General features: G+C 43.0%; 1 protein-coding gene across 4 annotated transcripts in view; it reads right to left on the reverse strand.

Moving 5' to 3' along the window:
* WDFY3 (WD repeat and FYVE domain containing 3) overlaps positions 1–24222 on the reverse strand; it is a 2050643-nt gene that overhangs the window by 1559600 nt on the left and 466821 nt on the right. For all 4 annotated transcript variants that reach the window (XM_086961876.1, XM_086961875.1, XM_086961873.1 and 1 more), the window contains exons 8-10: positions 12269–12461; positions 11034–11220; positions 8097–8263 (exon numbers count right to left, since the gene is read on the reverse strand). In XM_086961876.1, the coding sequence (XP_086818002.1) occupies positions 8097–8263; positions 11034–11220; positions 12269–12461 (547 nt within the window). The remainder of the gene's footprint in view (positions 1–8096; positions 8264–11033; positions 11221–12268; positions 12462–24222) is intronic.

A 24222-nucleotide genomic window follows, 5' to 3' on the forward strand; every position in this document is an offset into this window, starting at 1 on the left:
TTGGGCAGACACTAAAGACTCAGCACTTTGATGATTATTTAACCCCTTCGATGCTGATGACGAGCTCAGCTCGTCATCAGCCACGGTGGTCGTGTGCTGATGACGAGCTGAGCTCGTCATGTTACGCGGCTTTTGGAAAAAAGCCGCGTAGCGCAAAAATAACCCCCGCGCGCATGTGGTTAAGAAGGTGCCACATTCATAGAGTGATTACCCTGTTTGACAGTACAGAAGTGACGGGAGACCCAATGGCGCTTATCCTTTTAGACGCTGAAAAAGCATTTGATCGGGTCTCCTGGTCATTTCTGTGGCTGGCAATGGGTCATCTGGGCTTTAAACACCGATTCATTCAGGCTGTACAAAAACTATATACTGACCCTAAAGCTGTAGTGATGGTAAATGGCAATCTCTCTAAAGAATTTAAAATATCAAGGGGAACTCGCCAGGGATGCCCATGCTCCCCATTGCTATTTGCTATCTACATTGATCCCTTTATTCGCAGTCTAGAATCTAATGTTGGGATTATCCCTATTCTGACCCAAGGTTATATGACTAAAACTCTTGCCTATGCCGATGACATCGCCATAGTGACATCAGATCCGGCATTAGCCTTACCTATAATTGAAACTGAGGCAAAAAACTTTGGCAAAATGGCCGGCTATGCCCTCAACCAGAACAAAACCCAAGTAATCCTAAACGACAAATGCACTATGGTGGATCCTCGTGTGACAACAAAAGCGACCTACTTAGGGGTATGTATCTCCTCTAAACTCGATACAGTGGTCAAATTAAACTTCAGCCCCCTGCTAGATAAAATGCAGAACGATCTTCACTGTTTGAATAACCTGCATCTATCTCGGATTGGCCGTGTAAATGCACTAAAAATGGTTTACTTCCCTAAATTGCTCTATATGTTCAGAGCAATTAATCTGGAAATTTCTGAATATTGGTTTAAACTGATGGAGCGTACTTTCTCCAGTTTTATTTGGTCTTATTCACAACCTCGAAGAGCCTACAAGCTCTTGACTCTCCCTAAAGAAAAAGGAGGCTTAGCCCTTCCTAACCTTAAGCTATATTATTGGGCTTGTATGCTTTCATATAATCATGAACTTTTCTTTCTATTAGATGATAATGATAGTCTCAGGGGAAGACCAACCATCGATTCACCAGCTGGTATTAGGTAATAAGAGCAAAGGCTATATGTGGCGATTTCTCTACGATAGCTACCACAAAAAGGTCCGCCTAAAAACCTTATTGGGAGGATTTAAAGCATGGAAAGCTGTGAGGAAATTACTGGGTATAGGACGACTCTCGCTTTACTCTCCTCTAAGCAACAATCCGGCCCTCCCCGAAATATTCAGAGATGCCTGTATTGATAGATGGAATATGGCAGGAATTACACATTTTGGATGTCTTATTTCAAATGAAGGGTTATACTCTTTTGAAACCTTGAGGGAAATATATCACTTGGAATGGAGGGATTTTTTTAAATATCTGCAAATCAGAGATTTTTTAACACGAAGGATTAGAGAAAATACCCCATTTGATAAAATACCGACAGCAGAAACCTTAAAAAGAACAAAAAAATTCACAATTGGTGAGATATATTCTCACCTGCTATTCCTCCTTCCAAACAATCTTGAGAAAACAGCACAGAAGTGGCAGGGGAAATTAGCAATCAGCATAGAAGAATTTAATTATGCATATGATTTATCTCAAACTATCCTCATGTCAACTAAACTGCAAACTCAGTTTTATAAAACCTGCTTTTTTATGTATTATACCCCTGATAGAATCGCCAAATGGGGAAGTGGGAGGGGTACATGTTGTTTTAGATGTACTTTATCTAATGCAGACAGCATACATATATTTTCCTCCTGTGCAAACTTATCCTCTTTAAAATTGAACATTGAACGGTTTCTAACTGATGTTCTAAAAACAGAAATAACCCTTTCTAATGAAATGATTTTGCTTGGGGCGACTAGTCTTGCAGAACTATCTCCTGGACACGAATTAATATTTATCGCAATGGCGGTCTTAAGAATCTGTATCGCCACCGCCTGGCTAGACCCTAACCCACCATCTTTTCAACAGTGGTTTTCTAGATTGTTAGCTATATTTAACTTAGAAATGGCTATATATAAAAGAAAAGGCAGAAGACGGAGGGTCCGGGGATTAAAAATCTGGAATCCCTTAATTGAGTGGTCTCAATCCCAAGGCAATTCTCTGTAACATAAGGCCATAACCAGCGTGATCTAAGAACTGCCAAAATTGAATTTGTTATGGCTGTAATTTTTTTTTTTTGTTTTGTAAATAATAATTATTTAGATGCTGTTTGTATCTACCCAAACAGACTGGAAATGTTCTGGCTGGTTGATTAACCTATTTACCTATTTAGCTATTAATGTATGATTTATGAACTTACCTAAAATTCATAATTTCTCTGTGTTTATATTTGAAATATTATTGTTGAACTTGTCTGACTGGGGGGGGGGGGGGAGAGGGGGGTTTGTATATTTGGGAAAAAACCTAATAAAGATATTTTAAAGAAAAAAAGAAGGTGCCATAAGTTCACCATTGTAGTGTACAGCAATCTCCCAGTGACTTCAGCCCAACCAAACCTGGGTTGACCTCACAGACCCACTACTGTAGTATTTTCTCAAGGTGGCACACTAATACTGCTCTTGGATTGCAGGACAGACATATAAGCAGAGTTAGAAATTTGTATATTTTGCTACACACTATTAATGCCTTTCTCCATCTGGTGGCTGAACCTCTGCTACTGGAGAAATAGAATTTGTTATCCTTAACAAAATCATTGATCAGTCTTAGGACACAGTGGCAGCTATCCAGGTCCAATCAACTAAGCCTTCATATAAATTTGAAACCCAAATCCATTTACAGAAGCATGCACAAAGTTCGATTAAATTAACTTGGGCTTAAAAATCACGTTCAAACCTCAAACTAGAATGGAATAATCAACTCTACCTGTCTCTGGTAGTGTAACACTCACTTCTCCAAAGTCAAGAACAATGAAAGTGTCCAATCCTTGGAATTGTCCTTTATAAAGGTAGCTGAGCTTTGGCTGTTACAGATATTCTCTCCTCAAGACAACTGGAACACTAGCTATATAGGTTTAGCAAGAACCAGCCAAACTATGTGATCTACAAAAGCCACTATACCAACAACCCATCAAAGTGTGTTTAAATACATGGCATTAAATATTCCTTTCACATCACATAATGTGGTTCTTAAAGCTGATCTCTCCATTGCTTAAGACACAATCAACCAAGTCAACATGAAGACACAAGAATGGGTGTGTGTGTGTGTTGGGGGGGGGGGGGGGGGGGGGGAGTCGAGCACTCCTACTATTCTAGGACATACTGCTTGCTACCTACTTCCATATGCCCCACCCATCTAAGCCTATTGAGTCTATATGCATCCTTTCCCCCCTCCTTCACCATAGATAACACTTAATCTGCACCCTCTCTTCTCTGACCTATCTACCTAACCTCCCACAATTTCTTCTGCTGCCACATTGTCTGCGTCTCCACTAAATCCCTTTCCTTTTCTTCTCCTCTCCTTGTCACTATAAAACACAAGTTTTCCGTCTCCCACATCTCCCCTATGCTCCTCCTGTACTCCTAACACATTTGCCTAAACTTCCTTTAACACCCAACTCTTCCCCTTTCAAAGCTGGCGTTCACACATGCATTTTACTTTCCTTCTCTGGTTCCACTCACAATCAAACCACTTTCCTATCCCCATTCACTTCTGCTACCTCTCTCTGGTATTCCCTCAATTCTTGCCTGCAGATCCTCTATTCATCTATATAACTTCTTCCCCTCCTCTGCATCTTACTCTCATCTCTCTTCCACCTTCCATTTACTCCTACCACCCTGCCTTCCCCAGTCTATGCTTTCAATGCCCTCACCACTGCTGGCTACGGCTACACATCAAAATGTATCTACTCCCCTCCGCCACTCCTAACTTCTCTCTCAAAACACCTACAATCCTAACCCACCATTCCCCTGTTCACCCTCACTACCTTCCCTCACATCTACAAATCTTGAAATGTCACTCCCAGTTCTGGTGGACTGAGAGAATTATTTTACTCGCACTCAATCCCAACTAAGTCTTCCTCCTACAAAGGAGGACTCCTTCCCATATAAGTTGACTCACCAACTCTCAATTGGCCCTTATTTATGAAGGACATCTAACATCTCCTACCAGGATCAAACACTGACCTGCTTTTCAATGCAGAAATCTGTGCGATGAGCCCAGAATAATTGTATTTGAGGCATTGTCTGCTCACTAAAAACATTCCCACCCATGAGAATTCATACTGAGAAGCCAGGAGGACAGGATGAGCAGCAGCTGTCATCCATGAAAGCTCTAGACTCACAGAATCTATCCTAAAATTTATCATGAACCATTTGCTTAAGTCGGGCAACTTCCCAGAAAAACTCAAAAAGCAGATACAACAAAACAATTCTAAGAAAAGTACAAGTTCTGACCCAACATTCTTAGCCCATTGTCTAATCTGCTATGGATCTTTCGAAGGAAAGCTAACTCAAAGAGTCAGTTTTGAGCACTGTCATCCTACACTGAACATATTTATCAGGCTCAACTGGATTCTACAAATTTACGAACACAGAATCTGAACTAACTGCAGCTTGGGGTGACATCAGGACTACTGTGGACTTGAATGGAGTAGAAACACATGTGCTTTTCAATCTTTCTTCCACTTTTGACATTGTCCATTATCTCACTGCTTCAGAGACTGGAAGTGACTGGCATCAAGGCACTATATTCCACTGGATGGACTACTTCCTCACTAATAAAGTCCTTCATTCTGTCGATCCTCCAGTTCTGCTCTGACCGTTAACGAGCAAACAGAGGTCCATCTCAAAGAACTAGCATCGTCTCCTCCTCCATAATGAGCATCTTAGACCTCTACTGAAGCTAACTACTTCAAAATCAATTGTTACAACTAAGTGCATGACACAAAAATTATTCTAAAATTTCAAAGCCCAGCAGACTTGGACTCTTATGCCATCATCCGGTCTCCTCGACATTAATAAGTAGATGCGAACAAACCACCTCAAACCAAACTCCTCAAGTGGATCAAGTAAAGAAAGAATTCTCTACCTTGAAGGGTGGATTGCTGTTTCCATTTCTATAGTTTACTGTATTTTCCAACCTGTCTCCACCTCCATCCATCCTGGTCGCACCTGCCTTCCCAGTCCCTCTACACAGTATTCCCCCTTTCCTTTCCTTTCTACTGGTGGAGAATGTTCTCCAACTTACTGTGAATTTCAGGAAGTGTTTAGAGTTTGGTCATCAGAACCGAATGTAACCTAGACATATGACTGGATAGCTAGACTCTATTTAATTTTTATTTTTGCAGTACAAGTATTGTTTCTACATACTTTGTACTTGTGTTACTTTTGATATATCAGCTTGCTAGCACGTGTTCCTATATGACAATAAAGAAATGTTTTAAAACAAAGTATGCTTCTAAACGTAGAGATCCTTACACATCTGCCTAAGTGAACAAGGCACTACAAAGAATCCAGAATGCAGCTGCAAGACAATTACTGCACCTCCATTTCAGGTCACACATTTCCCCAGGCCTTAAACCCTTACACTGAGAGTTTGTGACTAGACCTCTCTCTTTCCAAGCCACATGTGTAGATGATTGCATCATACATGGACCAAAACTCCTCTTCCATCTGCAAATAACCAACATCAGCCATCAAACACAGGCCGTACTATCATTTGTCCCTTTTATATTTTAACAAATCCTGTAACGGAGGAAACTCCTAAGTAAATTAACTCTCCTTCAACAAGAAGAAGAGTTATTGACAGCTATCTTTCATTCTAGTAGGATCTATAAGCTGGCTGGTTCAATGTTTAAAACTATTATGTTCGCATTAACCCTATAAAGGATAGGTATTTACCTGCGCAAAGAGTCAATATTTATCTATTCCTAAACTTGCGTGGTGATACAACTAGACCATGATAAAACCACATCACCAAGCCTCGTGCAATGTCCTGTTCAATTCTGACAAGGGCGCACCAGATGTGAGGACAATTGGAAAAAATAGAAAAGCCATATGTAGCTAACTATTAAAAATAACATCCTTAAACTATCTGGGTCACGCAAAGGTATGTAATTCAGACAACTGCCTCCTGATCTCAGGAATATACCGTGCACAAGCAGATCACAAGTACAATGTAGTGTAAGCATATTTTTTCTGCTTTGGTGCATTAGAAGGAGCATCCAGATTAATTAATTGTACATCCGAGGTGCAAACCATTGTCATTTAATTCGTCCATGTTTAGGAATTTTCAGAGTTATGTCATCAATACAGGGAACAGAATATTATCCAAGCGATGAGTTTACTCAAATTTCTGCCATACCATGACTGATCAGAGGTACGACTGCCTAGATGATTGATTGGAGATGTGCCCAACATTTTTACTTAAGATGCACATTTGATGTTCATTACACTTTAAAAAAACATTTTTTTTAAAAGTCTCTACTTTCTGGCCCAGAAATGCATTTAACTAATGTAAACTGTTGGCGATTCTGTTGTCGAGCATACATGAAATAGTGTAGAAAATTATCCAGAGATCACTACTTTAATCTACAGACGTATAATGCACATTTATAGATCATCCAGTGGCTACATTCAAAACATTTAATTTCAAGAAATCTGTCAGACTGCATTGGTCACAGTGTCGAGAAAATTCCCATTGTAGCGAGTTAAATTTCTTGCTGCCACATCTGCTGGGAATTTTTAGAACTAGACTTTATGAGAGAGAATGCACAAATTGCTGGTATGAAAGATGCATGAGTGTGCAGGTTATGATGAGGCGCTATCAAGGTGAAAACATTGATGTCTCAATTTAGCATTTAAACTCTAAAGCCTTCTGCAAAAGAAATAAATAAAATAAGACTCAACAAAATATCCATTAGCCCACTCCAAATCAGTTAGCCCATGTACAAGAGAATTGAAATGTTAATGCTCAATGAAAAATGCTTTAGAAAATAAAACTAATAAAGACGGTCTATCAATGCAAGAGTTTTAGGGTTAGAAACATATTGTATCAAAAAGAAAATAAGGATCCATGCCCATAGAAAGTATACAGTCACATTGGTTTTGTGATGTTATGTTTAACTGGGAATACATACACTGTTACAAAACATTACAAATGACAGCTGTTCACAAAAAACAAAGTTTGACTTAGGCAAATAAATGTTTTGGGGAGAGCCATTTTCATTATATTTTCCTCAGTAGACTAGAATTCAATCTTCAAATTTGACTGTAAAGGATGACTGATAAAACAAAAACTTGCTATCTGACATAGCCCGACGTAAAACCATTATCTTTAATAATATAAATATATATTTTGAGTGCATCTGTGCATAACCCGCTTTTATGTGGAGAAAAATCCAAAATAATTTTGTATGGGGAAATACACTGCCTGAGGCTAAAATAGAAAAAAATAATGAAACTTGATCTGCCTTGGAATTGTTGAACAACATTGTGATGAAAAATATCACCCAAGAAACTGTCCTTAGACGCGTCGTCGGTATCTACGCCAAAACGAAAAATCTATTCTGCATTTGTCTAACCATAATGAAGAACCCATAATAAAGGTAATTATATAATATGTCATCAATGAGAAAAAATTGCCTTTCCCTTCACTTAAGTATAACACCATTACAACTACCATACCACTATTAAACCTAAAGCAAAGTCTAAAACGTACCCTTATTCATAACTCTATGAATAACATTAACTGCTGCCGTTACTCTTATTCTTCCACTAACCTAACCTTTACAATATACCTAGCCTTAATTTTAAACTTTAATCAATACCTAATTTCAAATATAAAAGCACTGCAATTTATGGTACATACATTTCCTTAATGTCATTTAGTGTTTTCCTGATTACAGTTCTTCCTTGTGGCTTTCCTTAATTTTGGATTTGTCTCATTCTGTTTCTCAATTATTGTGTCTTCATTTTTTCATAATACCCGTTATATCCCCACGTATCCCTTTCGTTTATGTAAATCAAGTTACTCACCTCGCCCAGCAGGCTGTGGGACAGCAAACCCAGGCAGTAGAAAGGGTGCTCCAGTGATGATACCAGCTGGTTTTAGCTCAGTGGCACCATATGTTGTTAATGTAGTAATGAGATTAACTAAGTCTTTCAGTGCATCCTTGGATTCATTCTCTTTCGAGTTCTCCAATCTAAATAATGAGGAAGGCAAAAAACACATTATGATTGGATCATCATAAAGGGTGATTCCACAGCATCACACTCCCTTACAGATACACTATGTGATGTGCAGAAGTAGTAGTTATCTGAAGTGGAAAATGTACATATGGACAAACTAACCCACAAGTGTGATCTCTTGCATTTTGGACCAAGCACTCAAACATGGACAAAAAAAAGCGGCATCACTATCCGGATGAAGACTGCTATTCATGCATTCTTAAATCAAAGGAAATAGTCTACTTATGGCATTTTCCAAACAGGGGATAACTGATCTGTTGAGTCAATGATTCTAACCTTTCAAACCTTCTTAAATTATGCTGTTCCACTGAATGAGTTCACCCAGGAGGAAAGGAGGCAAGTGAAACTTTCCCCATGTTGTGTAAAATACATGTAGGATAAGGTTGGAATTTTTTGTTCATTACATCAAACAAGACAACAAAAGATAATTCTCAAGAAACATCGAGTTAGCAAATTCAGCTACTTTAATCATCCGTTTAGCTATCAAACTCGCACAGCTTCACATTATGAGTAAGAAAGAATAGAATATGCATAAAATTAGTTTAGGTAGAAATATCACTTCATTAGGAAAATTGAATTAAGTTTAAAACCGTAAGGAACATTTGCATAAATGTTCCGGTTAAATTATGCACACAAAAAAAAATGCATAATTTCAGAACAGTTCTAAGTTATTTTTAACAAATGTTATGCAATCCAGGTTGTGGGCACATCCCAGACCACTAAACCTTTGCATGGCAAGAGATGAGCTGGTCCTTTAGATTTGGGCAGTAGAGTGAAGACAGGCACAAATTATATTTGTGGCATAGTAGGGCTACTGCCTTTTAGAAGCAGAACTCAAACCACTGTTTTTGCAAAGGCAATACACATAAGCCTTTAGTAAGTGCTACCTGTCTGAGATAAAACAGGGCTTTGATGCTCACGAAAAAGGGAGAAAATTCCATTCCTACCTCCTACTTCCCATTCTCTTTTTAATCCGGGTCGATTCACGTTTTGTTATTTGAGCCAGGATTGTTGGACCATAATAAACCTTCAAATTAGATTATACCAAAAGCAAATTAACTGATTTACCACTGAAATGGATGCAGCCAATTTTAATTTTGTCAGTTTATGAAGAGAACAGCTGGAGAGCCATAACACAACACTTAATTGGCCACAGACCACCAAAAACAAAGTCTTTGACCTCATCAACATTGTACACATAACATCTGATAAATTATGCTAAAACAGCCATGATTAAGCCAGTACACTAAATGCTCTGTTTAAGGCATTGGTTTGTAAGACAAAATCGAAGTAAAGGATTTCAAAACAAAAAATGACTTCTACATTAAAGTAACTTTTATGGCATTATGAGGCACACCCAGGACCTTAATGTAAATCCTTATTACAAATGGAAGCTAATCAGTGTGGAAGAAGGGTAGATTTCATCTCATATTTCTTGCCAAGATTCATAATTTGGCAGGAATGAACATTTGGAAGTCACTGTAGCCTTCAGGGGTTAATTTCTTGGAAGCACAGCACAAGTGTGTGTAGTCTTGCACCTAGTAGATAAAAAAAATAAGGCCCTCTCTATTGGTGAAAAATAATATCAGTGTTTTATAGATGTATGAAATGGCAAAATCCATTAACAAGAGTTGTTGAAAAAATTTGTAATTTAATCAACAATGAAACTCAAGAAGTGCAACAATGTCTCCTTGCAAAAGATGAGCTTGAGATGGCGATATTTTCCTTCAAGCCATTTTATAATTCAAACAGGCGAATAAACTGTGTCTGGCTAGATACCTTTATCATGTGAAAATCAAGAAAAAAGTATGTTCTAAATTTACTGAAACATAGGATATCTAACATTTACAATATTCTTAAGATTCTCACTAATCATCCTAAAAGAAATATACTGATGGAAATGGGAACTCATTGGGGGAAATGGCAGTTCATGAATGCAAATAGCCCAAACCAAAAATGTATACCCTCTCAGTGCAGCACATTAAGCAATGCTAATCCAAGTATTACAGCCCCTGGAGTGGGTCTGAATCTTCAAGGTCTGAAATGCTGAGATATGTAATGTTACTATTACCAGACACAACGGTGCTCAATGTTCTCAACTTCTACGGTTGAGAGATTAAGTTGGTCAACATGGATGTAAATTTATCGCATGGAAATTTGACACAGATCCCTTTTCAAAGAATGTATTAAACTACGACACCAAAGAGCTGAACCTGCTAACTTCCATGTATTTTGGCCTGATCAATTTGTTTTTTTTAATGTAAGCCTAGTGTATTTTTGTTTGAATTTTAATGCAGTGCCTATTATGTCTCATTAACTCGTGGCCAAGGCTACAACCTCAAGAAATTTAAATATATTAGACACACTTCACATACCACCTTACGGATGATGTGCACTGCTTCGCAGAATTTACAACAAATAATATATTTTCCTGAAAGCAAAGCACTATACCCTGAACAATGCAATATGCTTAAAATGCTATTTCACTGTCAGAAGTCTTTATTTCCCATGGTGCTATAATGACGTGCTTATTTTGAGCGGAATGATACCAAATGGGTATTTTGAGTGTCCGGGAGGAGGCAGCTGATACAAACCACACACTGCATACTAAATGGAGGCTCAGTTTTCAGTTGGCAAATAAGTGTAGTGGAAAAGAAACAAAATATTGACAATTACTGCTACTGAAAACTGGGTTGGAGATGCACAATAGGAGCATTACTGTACCTGAGCAGTACATCAGTGAGGAAACTATAACCTTGGCAAGTCCTAAAATCTTCTAGCAGAGACTGTGAAACATTGCTAGAATCCTTCAAGAAACAAGAAATTGTTGCAAACATCTGAACCATTTCCAAAGGCAAAAGGTCTCCGGACTCCCGCATGTTCTGAACACAAGTAGATAAACATTCTTTCTCTGCAAGAGACAAGGCAATTATTAGGTATGTAGGAGAACAGAAGGAATAAACTATGGATGCAATGTATGATGGGTAGGAGAGCACTCAACAGAAGGACAACCTTATGAGAGATGTTTTTATTCCACTGCATTTAAGACAAACATTATCTTCACTTGAGGACTTCAACGTTCAACAAATCATGTAACCTGCCTTCCGAATGCACTGGTATGGGGGGAGGGGAAACAGACTATCTCCTTACCTCATTAAAAAAAAAAATATATATATATATATATATATATATATATATATATATATATATATATATATATTTGCTGTTGGTGTAAAAAGATCCTATACAGAAATGAACTATTCACCACAAGTTATGGAGTTGATCAATATACACACTTAAGTTGAGAGGTGGCTGCTTTCTCAAAAATGGCAGGGACTCATGTTCCCAGTGGATGCTTCACTGTTCAAAGGGTGCTGAAAGAATGCCAGTAGAACTAGGGCCGATGTGTTTAATGTAGATTCTGGAGAGTCCAAGTCAGATCTTTAGCTACCCACAGCAAATAAATGTATTTTATGAATGTAACTTAAGGCAATTTACATGGTTTGTTCCGAGCCTAAATATATAGCATAAGGCTAAAATGACTGCGGTCTGTACAGCATGCATTTACAAGATAAAACAATTCAGTGCGAAAGTGTGAAGTTTGAGTTAATTTTCAGATTTTAAATAGTCCCTCATGCATTCCAATGGAAGCATTTACAGGAAGGCAGAATGATATACCAAACAGCCAACAGCATGAAATGAGGTAGTAATACTCTTACACAAGCTGGTAACAGTATGTGAAGCAGACAGCTTATCTGTCATGCCAGACCTAAAAATAGTCAGATGATTTGCAAAATACCCAACTTGGCTCTATTATTACTGACAATAAATTGTGCATCAACGTCAAAGTGGTACCGGCTGAGCACATGGTTAGCCTCCCTTCTCATCAAAGAAAACAAGCATCTTCTTTCAAATGCTATGCAGAAAAATGACAAAGTGTTTCTCCAAATCATACATACCATGAATGTACTTCAATACATTGAGAGTAAGGCCATGACGTGATATGGTCATTAGTACTTCCCCTGCACTTTTCCTCCATGGCATGTTGTAAGGTGGACACCAAGAGGTAATTGCACTGAAAAGTAGTTGCAGGTCATCTTTCTGAGCAAGCTCTTCAGCGGGCGACACAAAACAACACAATTTCACTAAAATCTGAAACAAGAGATATGGTGTTACTGAACAGAACTAAAGGTGATAAACATGACTTTGCAGAAAACAAAAGCCTCAGACACACAGATTCAAGGTTACACATCATATAGAATTAGGCTCTAGAAGCAATAATATCACTATTATCCTGATGTGCACATACTCACATGTTACAGAATACAGGCACTCAGGTAGGTATTTGGGCACATACAAATATCAATTGGTTTACAATCTGAACCTAATAAAAGGCCAGAATTTAGCATTTCAGAAGTGACAACTGCTAAAACAGCAATAGCCCTCATGTCTGGAGTTGTGGCTGGTGACTTTTAATAAGGGGAACAGGAGCATTGACTTTTTTAAGTTTTAAGTAAAAATAGAGACAAAATGCACTAAGCCCCAATGCTAGTGTATGGGAGCAGAAGACTGAGACCAACGCACAATGTTAGGCTGAAAGCAATGGAACAGGGTCGGATATTCCAAGCCACTTTGTCAAAAATGTTACCTTCTGACTTAAGTCTTTCATATGGAGCTCAAAATCCTCCTCCAGGGTAAACTTGAAGCTTTATGCGAGGAAGGTGTATCGAAATAGGAACGCTCTTACACGAGAGAGGTCCCCTTAAGGGTTCTGGAGGTCTTGGATGACAAAAATGTCCAAACTTTTCAGTTTCTGGAGCAGCTCCTCTGGGTCACTCAGGACGTTAGGGACAGCATGTAGGGACTGGGACTCACATCAACAGGCCACTAGTGAGGTGCAGTGGAAGCCCACTTACAACTGGTCACTTTGGAAAAGGCCTCATGTAGATTGTTGTGTCTCTGTGCCAGACATGAGGTCAGCCCACTGACCCTTCAAGCCCACGTCTTTGAGGGAGCAGGTCCAGTCCTTCAGGCCTTCTCTCAGGTGACAAGAAGCAGGGTCCAGTCCTCTTCGGATCTTCTGCAGATCCAAAACGTGTTGCACCCTGCAGGCGGGGCAGCTGCTGTCAGGTTAATACAAATTAGCCTCCAGGAGCTTTAGGAAGGGTAAAAGTAAATTTCTAAAAATTAAGTTTCCTAAATATTTATTTAAAAAATCCAACTTCAACAAGGATCTGGACTTTTAATAAATAAGAAAAATAGTCTTTGAATTAGTAGTTTAGCCAGTTGCTGTCAAAAGTTACATATTAAAGCTTACATTTTGACAGGTGTGACAGCAGGTTTAAACTACGGCAGTCAGGATACACCGGCAGGCCTGGAGCCATGTTTTACAGGCTAACTCTGTGGGCATCACAAAAGGTGCTACTGTCCACAGGTGGTGTTTAACTTACAGACCCTGGGTGCATTTCCTATACCATGTACTAGGGACTTTTTGGCAAGTTAAATATGTCAAGAAAAGATAAGCCAAATTAACCATGTTTAAAGGGGGAAGCATAGGCACTTTAATCCTGTTTAGCAGGGGCAACAGATTACAGAGATCAAAATTCAGCAAAGAAAATGGGCCAGAAAGAGGTGAAAAATCTAGATGACCGTGCAGAAAAAGCAGATTTCCTACACAATTCCTATGCAGAATAATAGATTTTCTCCCAGATGCAAAATCAGAGTGGTTTCACTTCCAGGATTGAGGTACTCTTCGCACTGTGTGGCACCAACAGTAAAACAGCCTGACTCACATTGCGCATCTTTCATAGTTCAGCAGCAGTTTTCACATTTAAACAGTACAACATATTTGGTTTTTATAAAGTGGCAATATGCAAGTAGAGCATTTGGTACAATTTTTTTGTATATCATTGCTTCTTTCCATCACCCTGTGTACTTTGTGAGCATTCATTTGTCTTAAACTTGACATCTGGATGGAATATGATGCTGTGTATTAAGCTTGGACCTGAAAGTAAACAAATAAAAAAGGTGGGCTAAGGGGTACCTGAAAGGTCAAGGGACCAAGCAAAAATGACAAGCATAAGATAAAATAAATCACTGTATATATATATATATATATTACCTACTGACGGTCACCAGAAGGTAGTTATAGTTAGGACCTAGTTTCGATAGGAAATCCGTAACATTTTATTTGGAATAACTTTGGCGCCGGTTGACGAATCTTCACAAAATTCTCAAAGAAGATGGGGCGCTCCGCTCCTTCCCTGAAAGTTTCGGGGTGATACGTCAAGCCGGGGCCGAGAAAAAAGGGGGTTCCCAAAACGTGTTTTCCCCATGCAGTTTTCCATAGGGACCTTTAGACACAGCTACAGCCCGAACTGTTGAACGGAATTAAACCAAATTTGGCAAAAAGGTAGAGTTTGGTTCGCAGATGACGCTTTTTGTTAAATGGTGCAAATCCGTGCAGTAGTTCCTGAGAAAAACAAAAGGAAAATCATAGATCTATCTATAGACGAAGTACGGTACACGTACCCTCCCGAGCACAAGCTTTATGCTAATTGGCTGCCAACACTCCAAACCAGGAAGTGTTGGCAGCCATCTTGTGCCTCAGTAGAACCGAGGCACAAGAAAACAGAAAAAGAAACGCGAAAACAAGAAAAGGGGGCAGGGTAGAAACACCCTGACCCCCTAGGCCTGCTTAGGGGGTCCCACAAAGACCCCCAAGGCCCCAAAAAATATATAGATTTTTTTTAAATTGCGTAATACGTGTAGGGTACGCATACCCTGCCGATCCCCCCCCCAAAAAAACGAAGCGCGGCTCCCGCGCTTTAATGTTTATTAGCCCCCGGGGGGTCAAATCCCGGGGGCTTTATTAAAAAAAGTGTGGGGGGCCTAACCCCCACCCCCCCCCCCCCCCCACACTGCCACGGGGACCGCCAACCCCGGGGCAAAGTATGTATTACATTGGGGGCACACGGCCCCCCTGCAGCCCCGGGGACCGCCACCCTCCGGGGCTTAATTGTACCCTGGGACCACCACCCCCAGGGCTTTAATATGATGTATGCGGGGCCTTCCCGCAGCCCCAGGGACTGCCACCCCCGGTGTTTCTTTGTTTTTAAATTAAGAAAAAAACCTGTGTGGGGGGCTCAAGCCCACCCCCGGGACACTGCTGTTTGCTATGGTAGGGTGGGAGCCTGGCGGCTCCCGCCCTACCATAGCAAACTGCTTTGATTTTAGAAAGATAGAGCAGGAAACCAAAGCTGGTGGTTTTTCTACATGGGGAGCAGCATATTAGCTGCTCCCATGTAGAAAAGCAATGCCGGCTCTCGCAGGAGGCGGGGAGCCGGCAGGGACCGTGGGGGCTTGGGGACCCCCCACGGTCCCCAACGGAGAGGGCCAGGCCCCGGGGGATGGGGTCCCCGGGCCAGAAGTGGCCCAGGAGGGGGGCCACGCGGCCCGCCTCCCCAAAAAATGTTAAATGGCCGGCGCGGGGGATGGGGTCCCCGGGGCCTTAAGTGGCCTGAGAAGGGGGGCTATGCAGCCCCCCTCAAATTTTTTTTTAAAAATGTGGCCATGCCCTGGGGGATGGGGTCCCCAGGGCCCAAAAAAAGAGTAAGAAGGGGGGCTACACAGCCCCCTTTAATTTTTTTTTTTTTAAACGGGATCAGGGAGGAGGCCACGCCCCTCCCTGCACCACTCTGCAAACACGCCCACTGGCGCGTCTGCAGAGGGGGAAGTAATTCCCCTTGAATACTGGGGGTCCCTGGGGGCCAAGTAGCCCACCAGGAACCTCAAGTATGCGCCAGGGGGCTGCGTTGCAGAGAGGTGTAAAAAGGGGCGTGGCCTCATTACACCTCTCTGCAATGTTTGCACAGTGGTATAGGTAAGGGGCGGTGCTTGAGGTGATATGTGTGCAAACATGCCCTGTGGCGCGTTTTAAACCTTCAATCCGGAGGTCCCATAGGGGCCAACTAGCCCAACAGGTACCTCCACTAAGCGCCACGGAGCTGCGTTGCAGAGTGTTGTAAAAAGGGGGCGTGGCCTCAACACCTCTCTGCAACGCAGCTCTTTAGCGAATACTGGAGGTACCTGGTGGGCTAGTTGGCCCACAGGGGACCTCATGATTGAAGAGGGATTAATTCCCCAACTTAAAACGCGCCACAGGGAGTGTTTGCACATATGTCACCTCATGCCCTGCCTCCTCCTTCACTTTTGAGCAAAATATTCCTCTAAAATCAGCCGAACTACGAATTCCGATTTACTCACCTGTTATCACGAGAGACGTCAGTGCTGCATCTTTCAGCCCAGTACTGATCCTGAAAAGTAATTTTAACCGTACTTACCAGTAACTTGAATTTCCTTCCATAGGATATCATTGTCTGCTATATAAAATATATATAAATAAAGAAATATTAAATTTAAAAAAATATTAAAATTTCTATATTTTATTATTTATTTATTTTTAACTGTGACCGTTGCATTCCATACAGTCGGAGAGTGTTGCGCCTCACCCGGGACAGCGCAACCCAATTTTCACTAGTCTAACACAGCCTTTCAGCCCACATCCCGGAGGTCGGGCGGCGTTAAATACAAGTCGTTTCAACTCTACCCCGACTATGGCACATATCATATATAAAAATTGCAGTCACATTTTCTACAATTATAAAAACAAACAACAAATGATGCCATTGTCTCTACGATATGCTCCGTGAACTTGTGGTGCATCCCTATATTTCCTGTTGGCGCCCGCCTGTAGGAGGCCCCTGATGTGATGCCGGCCCCATCTGACATGACCCATAGCAGCCCACTCTAAATCTCACCTCTACTGGGGTCTGAGCATCATCAACCCATGGCCCAGTGGCGCGGCTCTCCTCACTTCTCCGCTCCTCTGTAGTTGCAGCCATGCGCCTTTTGTATTCTACGTATAACCCCAAAAAATTATTAGGCCTGCTTTTCAGCGGTAAAAGGTCATTGTAATTCTCTGTCTGAGTGCAACAATAGGTCAAGTCCCTGTCCCAATCTTAGGGAGAGGTCCCTTCATCCAGCATCTAGCCAGCCTCCGTTTAGCTAACAGCAGTCCCATATCCACTAGGAAACTCTGAGCTTTTGGCAGTCCCTTCGAGTATCCCAGCAGGGCTAGGGCGGGGAATGTGGCTATCTCATCATCCAATATCTTACTTATTGTATGGAACACTTTGCCCCAATATTTCTGCATCCCCTGGCACTCCCAGGATAAGTGTAAGAGCCCTGCGTTACCAACCCCACATCTGTCGCAAGTCGCATCGTCACGTAGGCCAAATCTGCACAGTCTTTCCGGGGTATGATCAACTCTGTTGATAAATTTAAAATGTATCAATCATTGTCTCCCAATCAGGGAAATACGCCTCGTGTTGGTGCAACAGTAGCTCCACATGTCATTGTCAACTGCCGTCCCCAAGTCACGTTGCCACTCAAGACGTGCCTTACTATACCCTGTCGCTCTGCTTGTTATGGTCATCCTATAAAGGGTGGAAACCATTTTTTTGGGGAGGTTGTTTTAATCGCATGCGTGAGTTCTAACAATTCTGCCGGTTCTAATAAGGCATCACCCAGTTGCTCTCGCCGGGCCCCTCTAACTCTGTAAAATTGGAAACGCTGTAATCCAGTTGGCACAGTTTCTGGTGTATGCACGTTAGCAATCGATTTAAGCGCCCCCCCTCGAACATATCGCCAGCCGTAGTTATGCCCAGGTCGTTCAGGGCAGAGACAACACCTTTTTCCGAGCACGGTGAAAGCCAAGCCATCCAATCAATAGGCATCAGTGGGGAATACAGAAGCGCTCCGGTGTAGTATTGCAGTAGAACCTGCCAAGCGTGTCTGGGCGAGTTTAATGAGTCTAGCAATCCTGTACGCCTGTGTACTGGGGTGGTAGGGACGGTAGGGGTATGAGTCACCGAGTCCGAGACTTTGAGTAAGGTTTTCAGAGATGGCTTTATTTTTATATATGCCTTTCTTCTCCGGCTCATTAGTCTTTCTCGGGCAAACACAACAGGGTCAATCTTCTTCTTTAGGGACTCCAGATTGCGTAAGCCAAGAATGGTTGGAGAGACACTCCGTCAGGAACCACCAAAACAAAAGAAGAAATAAAGAGAGGGGTTACGGGGGCGTCCGGGTTTGGAAATGCAAGGGCCGGGAGTGAGGGAAACCAAGTGCACAAGTGCTATGTACAGATTCGTAATCCGTGCTCAAGTGTACAGACGTATTTACAACTATACACAGGCGCAATTTATTACTCGGCAGGCTGATCGAGTCTTTCCACCCAACCCGCTACTTTGCCCCGTACCTGTTCAAGCCACGCTCCTCCTGCGGGAGCGTGGCGGGGCAGCTCGTGTAGACGTTTGTCTCCTGGCTTGTCGGGGACGTCTCTGGTCTTCTGTACACGGCCCGTCTCGTCTTCTTCCTCCTCAGTCTTCGGTTTCTCTCCTCTTCTCCGCTCGCCGTCGCCTTCTTCTAACTCCGGGGAAACGCCGCCAGTCTTCTTTCTGGTTCCTCCCTCTTTTGCCAAACCTGGCGCGAGGACGTCCATTAGGGGAGGAGTCTCGTCATATTGAAATCCCCAATTAAAGGATCCATGTCTCTTTTCCTTATCGCTGTTCTATAGGGGTCCATCCTCTTCACACTGCCATTCCTCGTGAGAATACGGGGCAGAATGCTGTTGAGAGGGGACAGAAGTGGGTGGAAGGGGAACAGCTGACCACCAATCTTTGACATAGTCCTGTCCCTCGGAGGGGCGTTCCGCCCCGTTACAGCCTGTCAACTGGATCAAATATTATAGCTGGCAATGGCTTAGGAGCCGCGTAGAGCCTCTCAAGCTGAACAAACGGTGCATTCTCCTTGTCATGTATCCAGCTGTGAACATGCGCGCCCTGCGCCACTCGAAAGTATAGCTCAAAGTCCAGAGGACCCAGACCTCCGAGGTGGTATGGCAACACCATGACGTTCCACTGCATCCTAGCTTGCTTCCCCGCCCATGCTAGCTTTATCATCAAGGACTTAAGGCGACTGAACAAACATTTTGGCAAGACTATAGGTATGTTCATGAAGAAATACAGTAATCTAGGCAATACGATAATTTTCATGATCGAAATTCTACCTATCAGCGATAGCGGAAGAACCATCCAGACATTTACATCGTCTTCTAGTCGCGCCATGGCGGTCCCATAGTTCTCTCGCATAACTACATCCGGGTCCGTGTGTAGCTGTATCCCCAGATATCGCACCGAATCAGTGGTCCACCTCAAGGGATACTCCGTCTCAAATGGCTCCGTAGTCTGGGTCAGAGGGAACTCAATAGATTTATTCCAGTTGACCGTTAACCCAGAGAGCTCCAAACCGCACCACCTCTCGCAAGAGGGGCGCCAGGTTCTGTTCTGGCTCCCAGACATACAGAAGGGTATCATCCACTTAGGTCTAAATGATCAAGCGATAATTGGGAAAATTCAGCCCTCGGTGACTATGGTACTCCCGCATCGCACATGCCAGCGGTTCCGCCACCAGCGCGTAGAGTGTGGGCGACAGGGGCACCCCTGACGAGTGCCATGCCGAATGGAGAACGGATCCGTCACACGGTTCCCAAGGCGTATACGGGCTGTCAGATCTGAGTACAGAGCCGCCATCATCTGTAAGAATCCCTGGCCTAGTCCCAGCCTCATTATAACCACTCTCATAAAAGGCCCCTCCACCGAGTCGAAGGCCTTCTCCATATCGAAAAACACAGCTATCGCCTTTCGGTCCTGAGAGGTGTGCTGGAGAGCTCCAAACAGAGTCCTCAGGTTGTATGTAATGTTCCGACCCATCACAAAGCATGCCTGCTCCGGTGCCACCAACTCCGGGGTTAGCAGGGCCAATCTGGTCGCAAGTACTTTCGCATATATTTTGGTGCCCACGTTCAAGAGCGACAGCGGCCTATAGGAGCTACATTCCTCCTGAGGTTTCTCCGGCTTCAGGATGGCTACAATCAGTGCCTCTCTCATTAAAGCCGGCATCACACCCGCCTCTCTCATATCCGCAAATAATGCAGATAGATGTGGCAGCAGCAAGTCCAGGAATGTCTTATAAAACCCCACCATGAGGCCATCCGACCCCGGGGCGCTCCCCGCTCTCATCCCACTCAGGGCCTCACAAATCTCGTCATGTTCTATTGGGAGCATTAGGAATTCTCTGTGTATGTCCGATAAAAACGGGAGTTTAATGTGTTCCAGGTAGTCCTGGATATCTTTCTCGCTGCCTGGCCCCCGCGCCTCAGAAATCTCCGAGTAGTAATCCCTGAATCTATCGACTATCTCCTCCTCAGCTGTGAGTAGATCCCCCTCCTTCGAATTTATGGCCGTAACCATTGTTTTACGTCTCTGTTGCTTGACCAAGTTGGCCAGTACCGAGCCCGGCCTATCCCGATCCCCATACACTCTAGCTGTTGCATATTTCCCTAGACATTTCATTTTATGCGTCCGCCTCCGCCTGATAGTCCGCAACCAGCTCCCTGAGCTCTGCTCATGTGTCACCCGAGTCGCTACCTAGCAGTCGCCCCTCATAGTCCGCCACCTGCCGCTCCAGAGATGTCAACCGTAGTCGGATGAATCGGAGCACCCCCGAGTGATTACTCATTACCTCTCCCCTAATGTTAACCTTAAATGCTACCCAAACCGTAGAGAAACTGTCCACGGAACCTATGTTGATGTCAAAATATGTCTCTATTGCTTCGTGTAGTTCCTCTCTAAATTGTGTGTCTTGCAGAGAGTAAGGCTGGAATCTCCATGTAAATGGGGGGATTATCCTCTGTGGAGTTGGGAGTGTCATCAGGACTGGGGAATGGTCGGAGAGAGTTCTGGGGAGAACCTGACAGCTGCGCTATAGGGGGAGAAGTCGTGAGGAGGCAAGCCAATAATCTATGCGTTTGTGAATGTGATGAAAGGCAGAGTAGTGCATGAAACCCTCTTGTCCCGGGTATAAGCTGCGCCACACATCCGTGAGGTCCTCGCTAATTAATAACCCATCCAGTTCCCTGGCCTCTAGAGCCTGTCTTCTGTCCGGGCCACTCGATCTATCCAGCTCCGGGCATCTGGTCATATTGAAATCCCCTCCCCATACTACTTGAAGGCCAGGAAAGTCCTGCGCCACTGCGGCCAAACGCCGGTAGAATTCAGGGCTGTCAAAGTTAGGGCCATATAAATTGACCACCAGCATGTCCATCCCCCTGCCCGTGCATGGTGATATGACATACCGGCCCCCTGGGTCAGCACATAACTTTTGCAAAGTGTATTCTGATTTCGGGTTCACCCATGTCAGTACACCTCGTGTGTGTGTGTGTTGTGAAGCCTGCTGCGTTATTCTGGCCCTTCAGGCCTCTAGCCTGCAACCTTGGGCTGTTTTCGGGCAGGTGCGTCTCTTGCAACAGCGCTAAATCTATGTGGTGTCTCTGTAAATAGTTCAAAACTTTACGCAGTTTCCTAAAATCATTCAGCCCTCGGACATTCCACGTTATTGCCTTAAGTGCCTCCTCCGAGTATCCACCTCCGAGTCGTCAGGCACCATTTACATAAACCAATGCCTCAAATCATATTGGATCACCGTGTTCACTGGTAGCAAGATTAACTGTTATTCTGCAAATTCTGGCATCAAAAAACAAAACCAATGTAACCCCCCTCCTCCCCAAATCCAACACCCGACCCCACCCACAGCGGACCACCCCCAACTAGGTCGGGATACATTCAAATCCCATTCCAACCCATCCCCCTCCCCCCCTCCCAACTAGTTCTGACCCCCTCAGTGTCACCACATGCGGGTGGAGGTTGCTCAAGTCCAGCGGCCAATGGCACGATACAATCTCTGAGCTTGACACTCACCTCGTCACCTCCAGCTGGCAACTATCTGTCCTGTCCGCACCAGGGGTGATTCCCAACATAGGTAGCACCTAACCTATCGTTCTCTCTGTTCAGCAGGTGCTCCAATCTCCACCCCCATAATAACCTAGGACAGTACCTGCACTCTAGTTACTCAGGCCTGATCTTCCATACCACCGCCGCAGGCACCGTCGGCTGATTCAAGGTTTTCCTCTGCCCTCTCGCCCAGTCCTTCAGCGCCTTCTGTAACGCTCTTGGGTCCGTAAAGATGTACGACTGACCGTCTGTTGACCTTAAGCTTTGCCGGGTAGAGCATCGGATATTCCAGGCCTTGGTCCCGCAGTAGTTTCTTTATAGGCATAAAGTGTTTCCGCGCCTCCTGAACTTTGGCAGTAAAGTCTGGGTACAGGGAGATGTTTGAGCCTTCGTATGTTAGCGTCTGCTTTTATCGAGCTACTCTAGCTACTCGTAGGGCCGCATTGAGATGTCATCAGTGATGTCATGAGTGAAGTCACTGACCATGTCATGAGTAATGTAATATGTGACATCAGCAGCGCATTGCGGGCGCGCAAGTTATAGTTAGCTGAACTAACTAGAACGGTGGAATTTCAATGGTTTTGTATGAGTGAAATGTCCAGTTAACTATAACATGTGTGAAACCTATGGTTTTTTCAGTGAATTTCTAAGGTTTTTTAAATGCTAATTCCTAACTATAACGTGGCTGAAATCTATGTTTTTTTGTGAATATGAATATATATATATATATATATATATATATATATATATATATATATATTCCACACACCAAAGACGCAGCATTCGGGATTGGGTATATTTTAACTCGATGTATTCAACCTCTATGCTCAAACCGACGCGTTTCAGCCTGACTAGGCTTTGGTCACGGTGACCTGAACAGAAATGATCAGAATATATTCTTGGAGGGCCAAATGAACACCCAGACCATGGTGTTTCTTGATCTGTGTGTCAAGGTATCTGGCAAGAGGCTGACCACCAGCCTATATCGCAAGGAAACTGCGGGAAATACCTTATTGCATGCTGAGAGTGGACACCCAAAAGCCTTGATAAAAAGTATCCCCTTTGGTGAGTTCCTCCGGGCTCGGAGGAATTGCAGCATGGATTGTGACTTTCTGATTGAGAGTGAGTGCATGAAAGAACGTTTCATTGAAAGAGGGTACCATTCTTCTGTTATAGAGGCTGCACTGAAAAAAGCTAGTGAAATTAGCCACTCGTCACTATTGGTTGCAAATAAAAACTGGAGACCTGCAGCTACCAGTGATGTGATAAGATTCATATCAACTTATCACTCCAGATCATGGCAGGTACAGAATAGTCTTAAACGCCATTGGAACATCCTTAAGACTGAATCTACCCTGAGGGATGTTTTGGGTGATAACCCTAATATGACCAATAGGAAGGCCCACTCTTTAAAAGACAAATTGAGCAAGAATTAGGTGAGCACTAATACAGCAAAAGGCAGTGACATCCAAGGCTTCTATACCTGCATGAAATGCAAGGCATGCAGGTATAGTAATAACATCAAGAAAGTATTTTTCCCGGTAGAAGCTGTAGAGAAAACCATCAGTAAACATCTTACATGCTTATCCGAATATTGTGTTTATGTGCTGATGTGTCCGTGTTCCAGGAAATACGTAGGGAGCACAATGTTCCCTGCCAAAAAACGTGTCCTGGAACATATGAGATCTATTGACAACAGAGATCAAACCTCACCGATTGCTCGTCACTTTGAAGAGCTACACAAGAGCAATAGAAACTTGTTGAAGTTCTTCGTAATTGACAAGCTTCCGGCCATGAAAAGAGGTGGTGATAAAATTTGCAAATTAAGGCAAATGGAGAATAGATACATTCTTGACCTGGACACTCAGGTAATGGAAATATAACGGTGTACAGGAAGAAAAACCCCACTGGGGTACAGATATTTGGACATGATCGTGTGGACACACTTTATAGAATCTCACTTGGGACTATACAACAGGCACAATATCATAGTTTGCGAT

The sequence above is a fragment of the Lissotriton vulgaris genome, chromosome 3_1 (genome assembly GCF_964263255.1).
Source record: "Lissotriton vulgaris chromosome 3_1, aLisVul1.2, whole genome shotgun sequence".
Lineage (NCBI taxonomy): Eukaryota > Metazoa > Chordata > Amphibia > Caudata > Salamandridae > Lissotriton > Lissotriton vulgaris.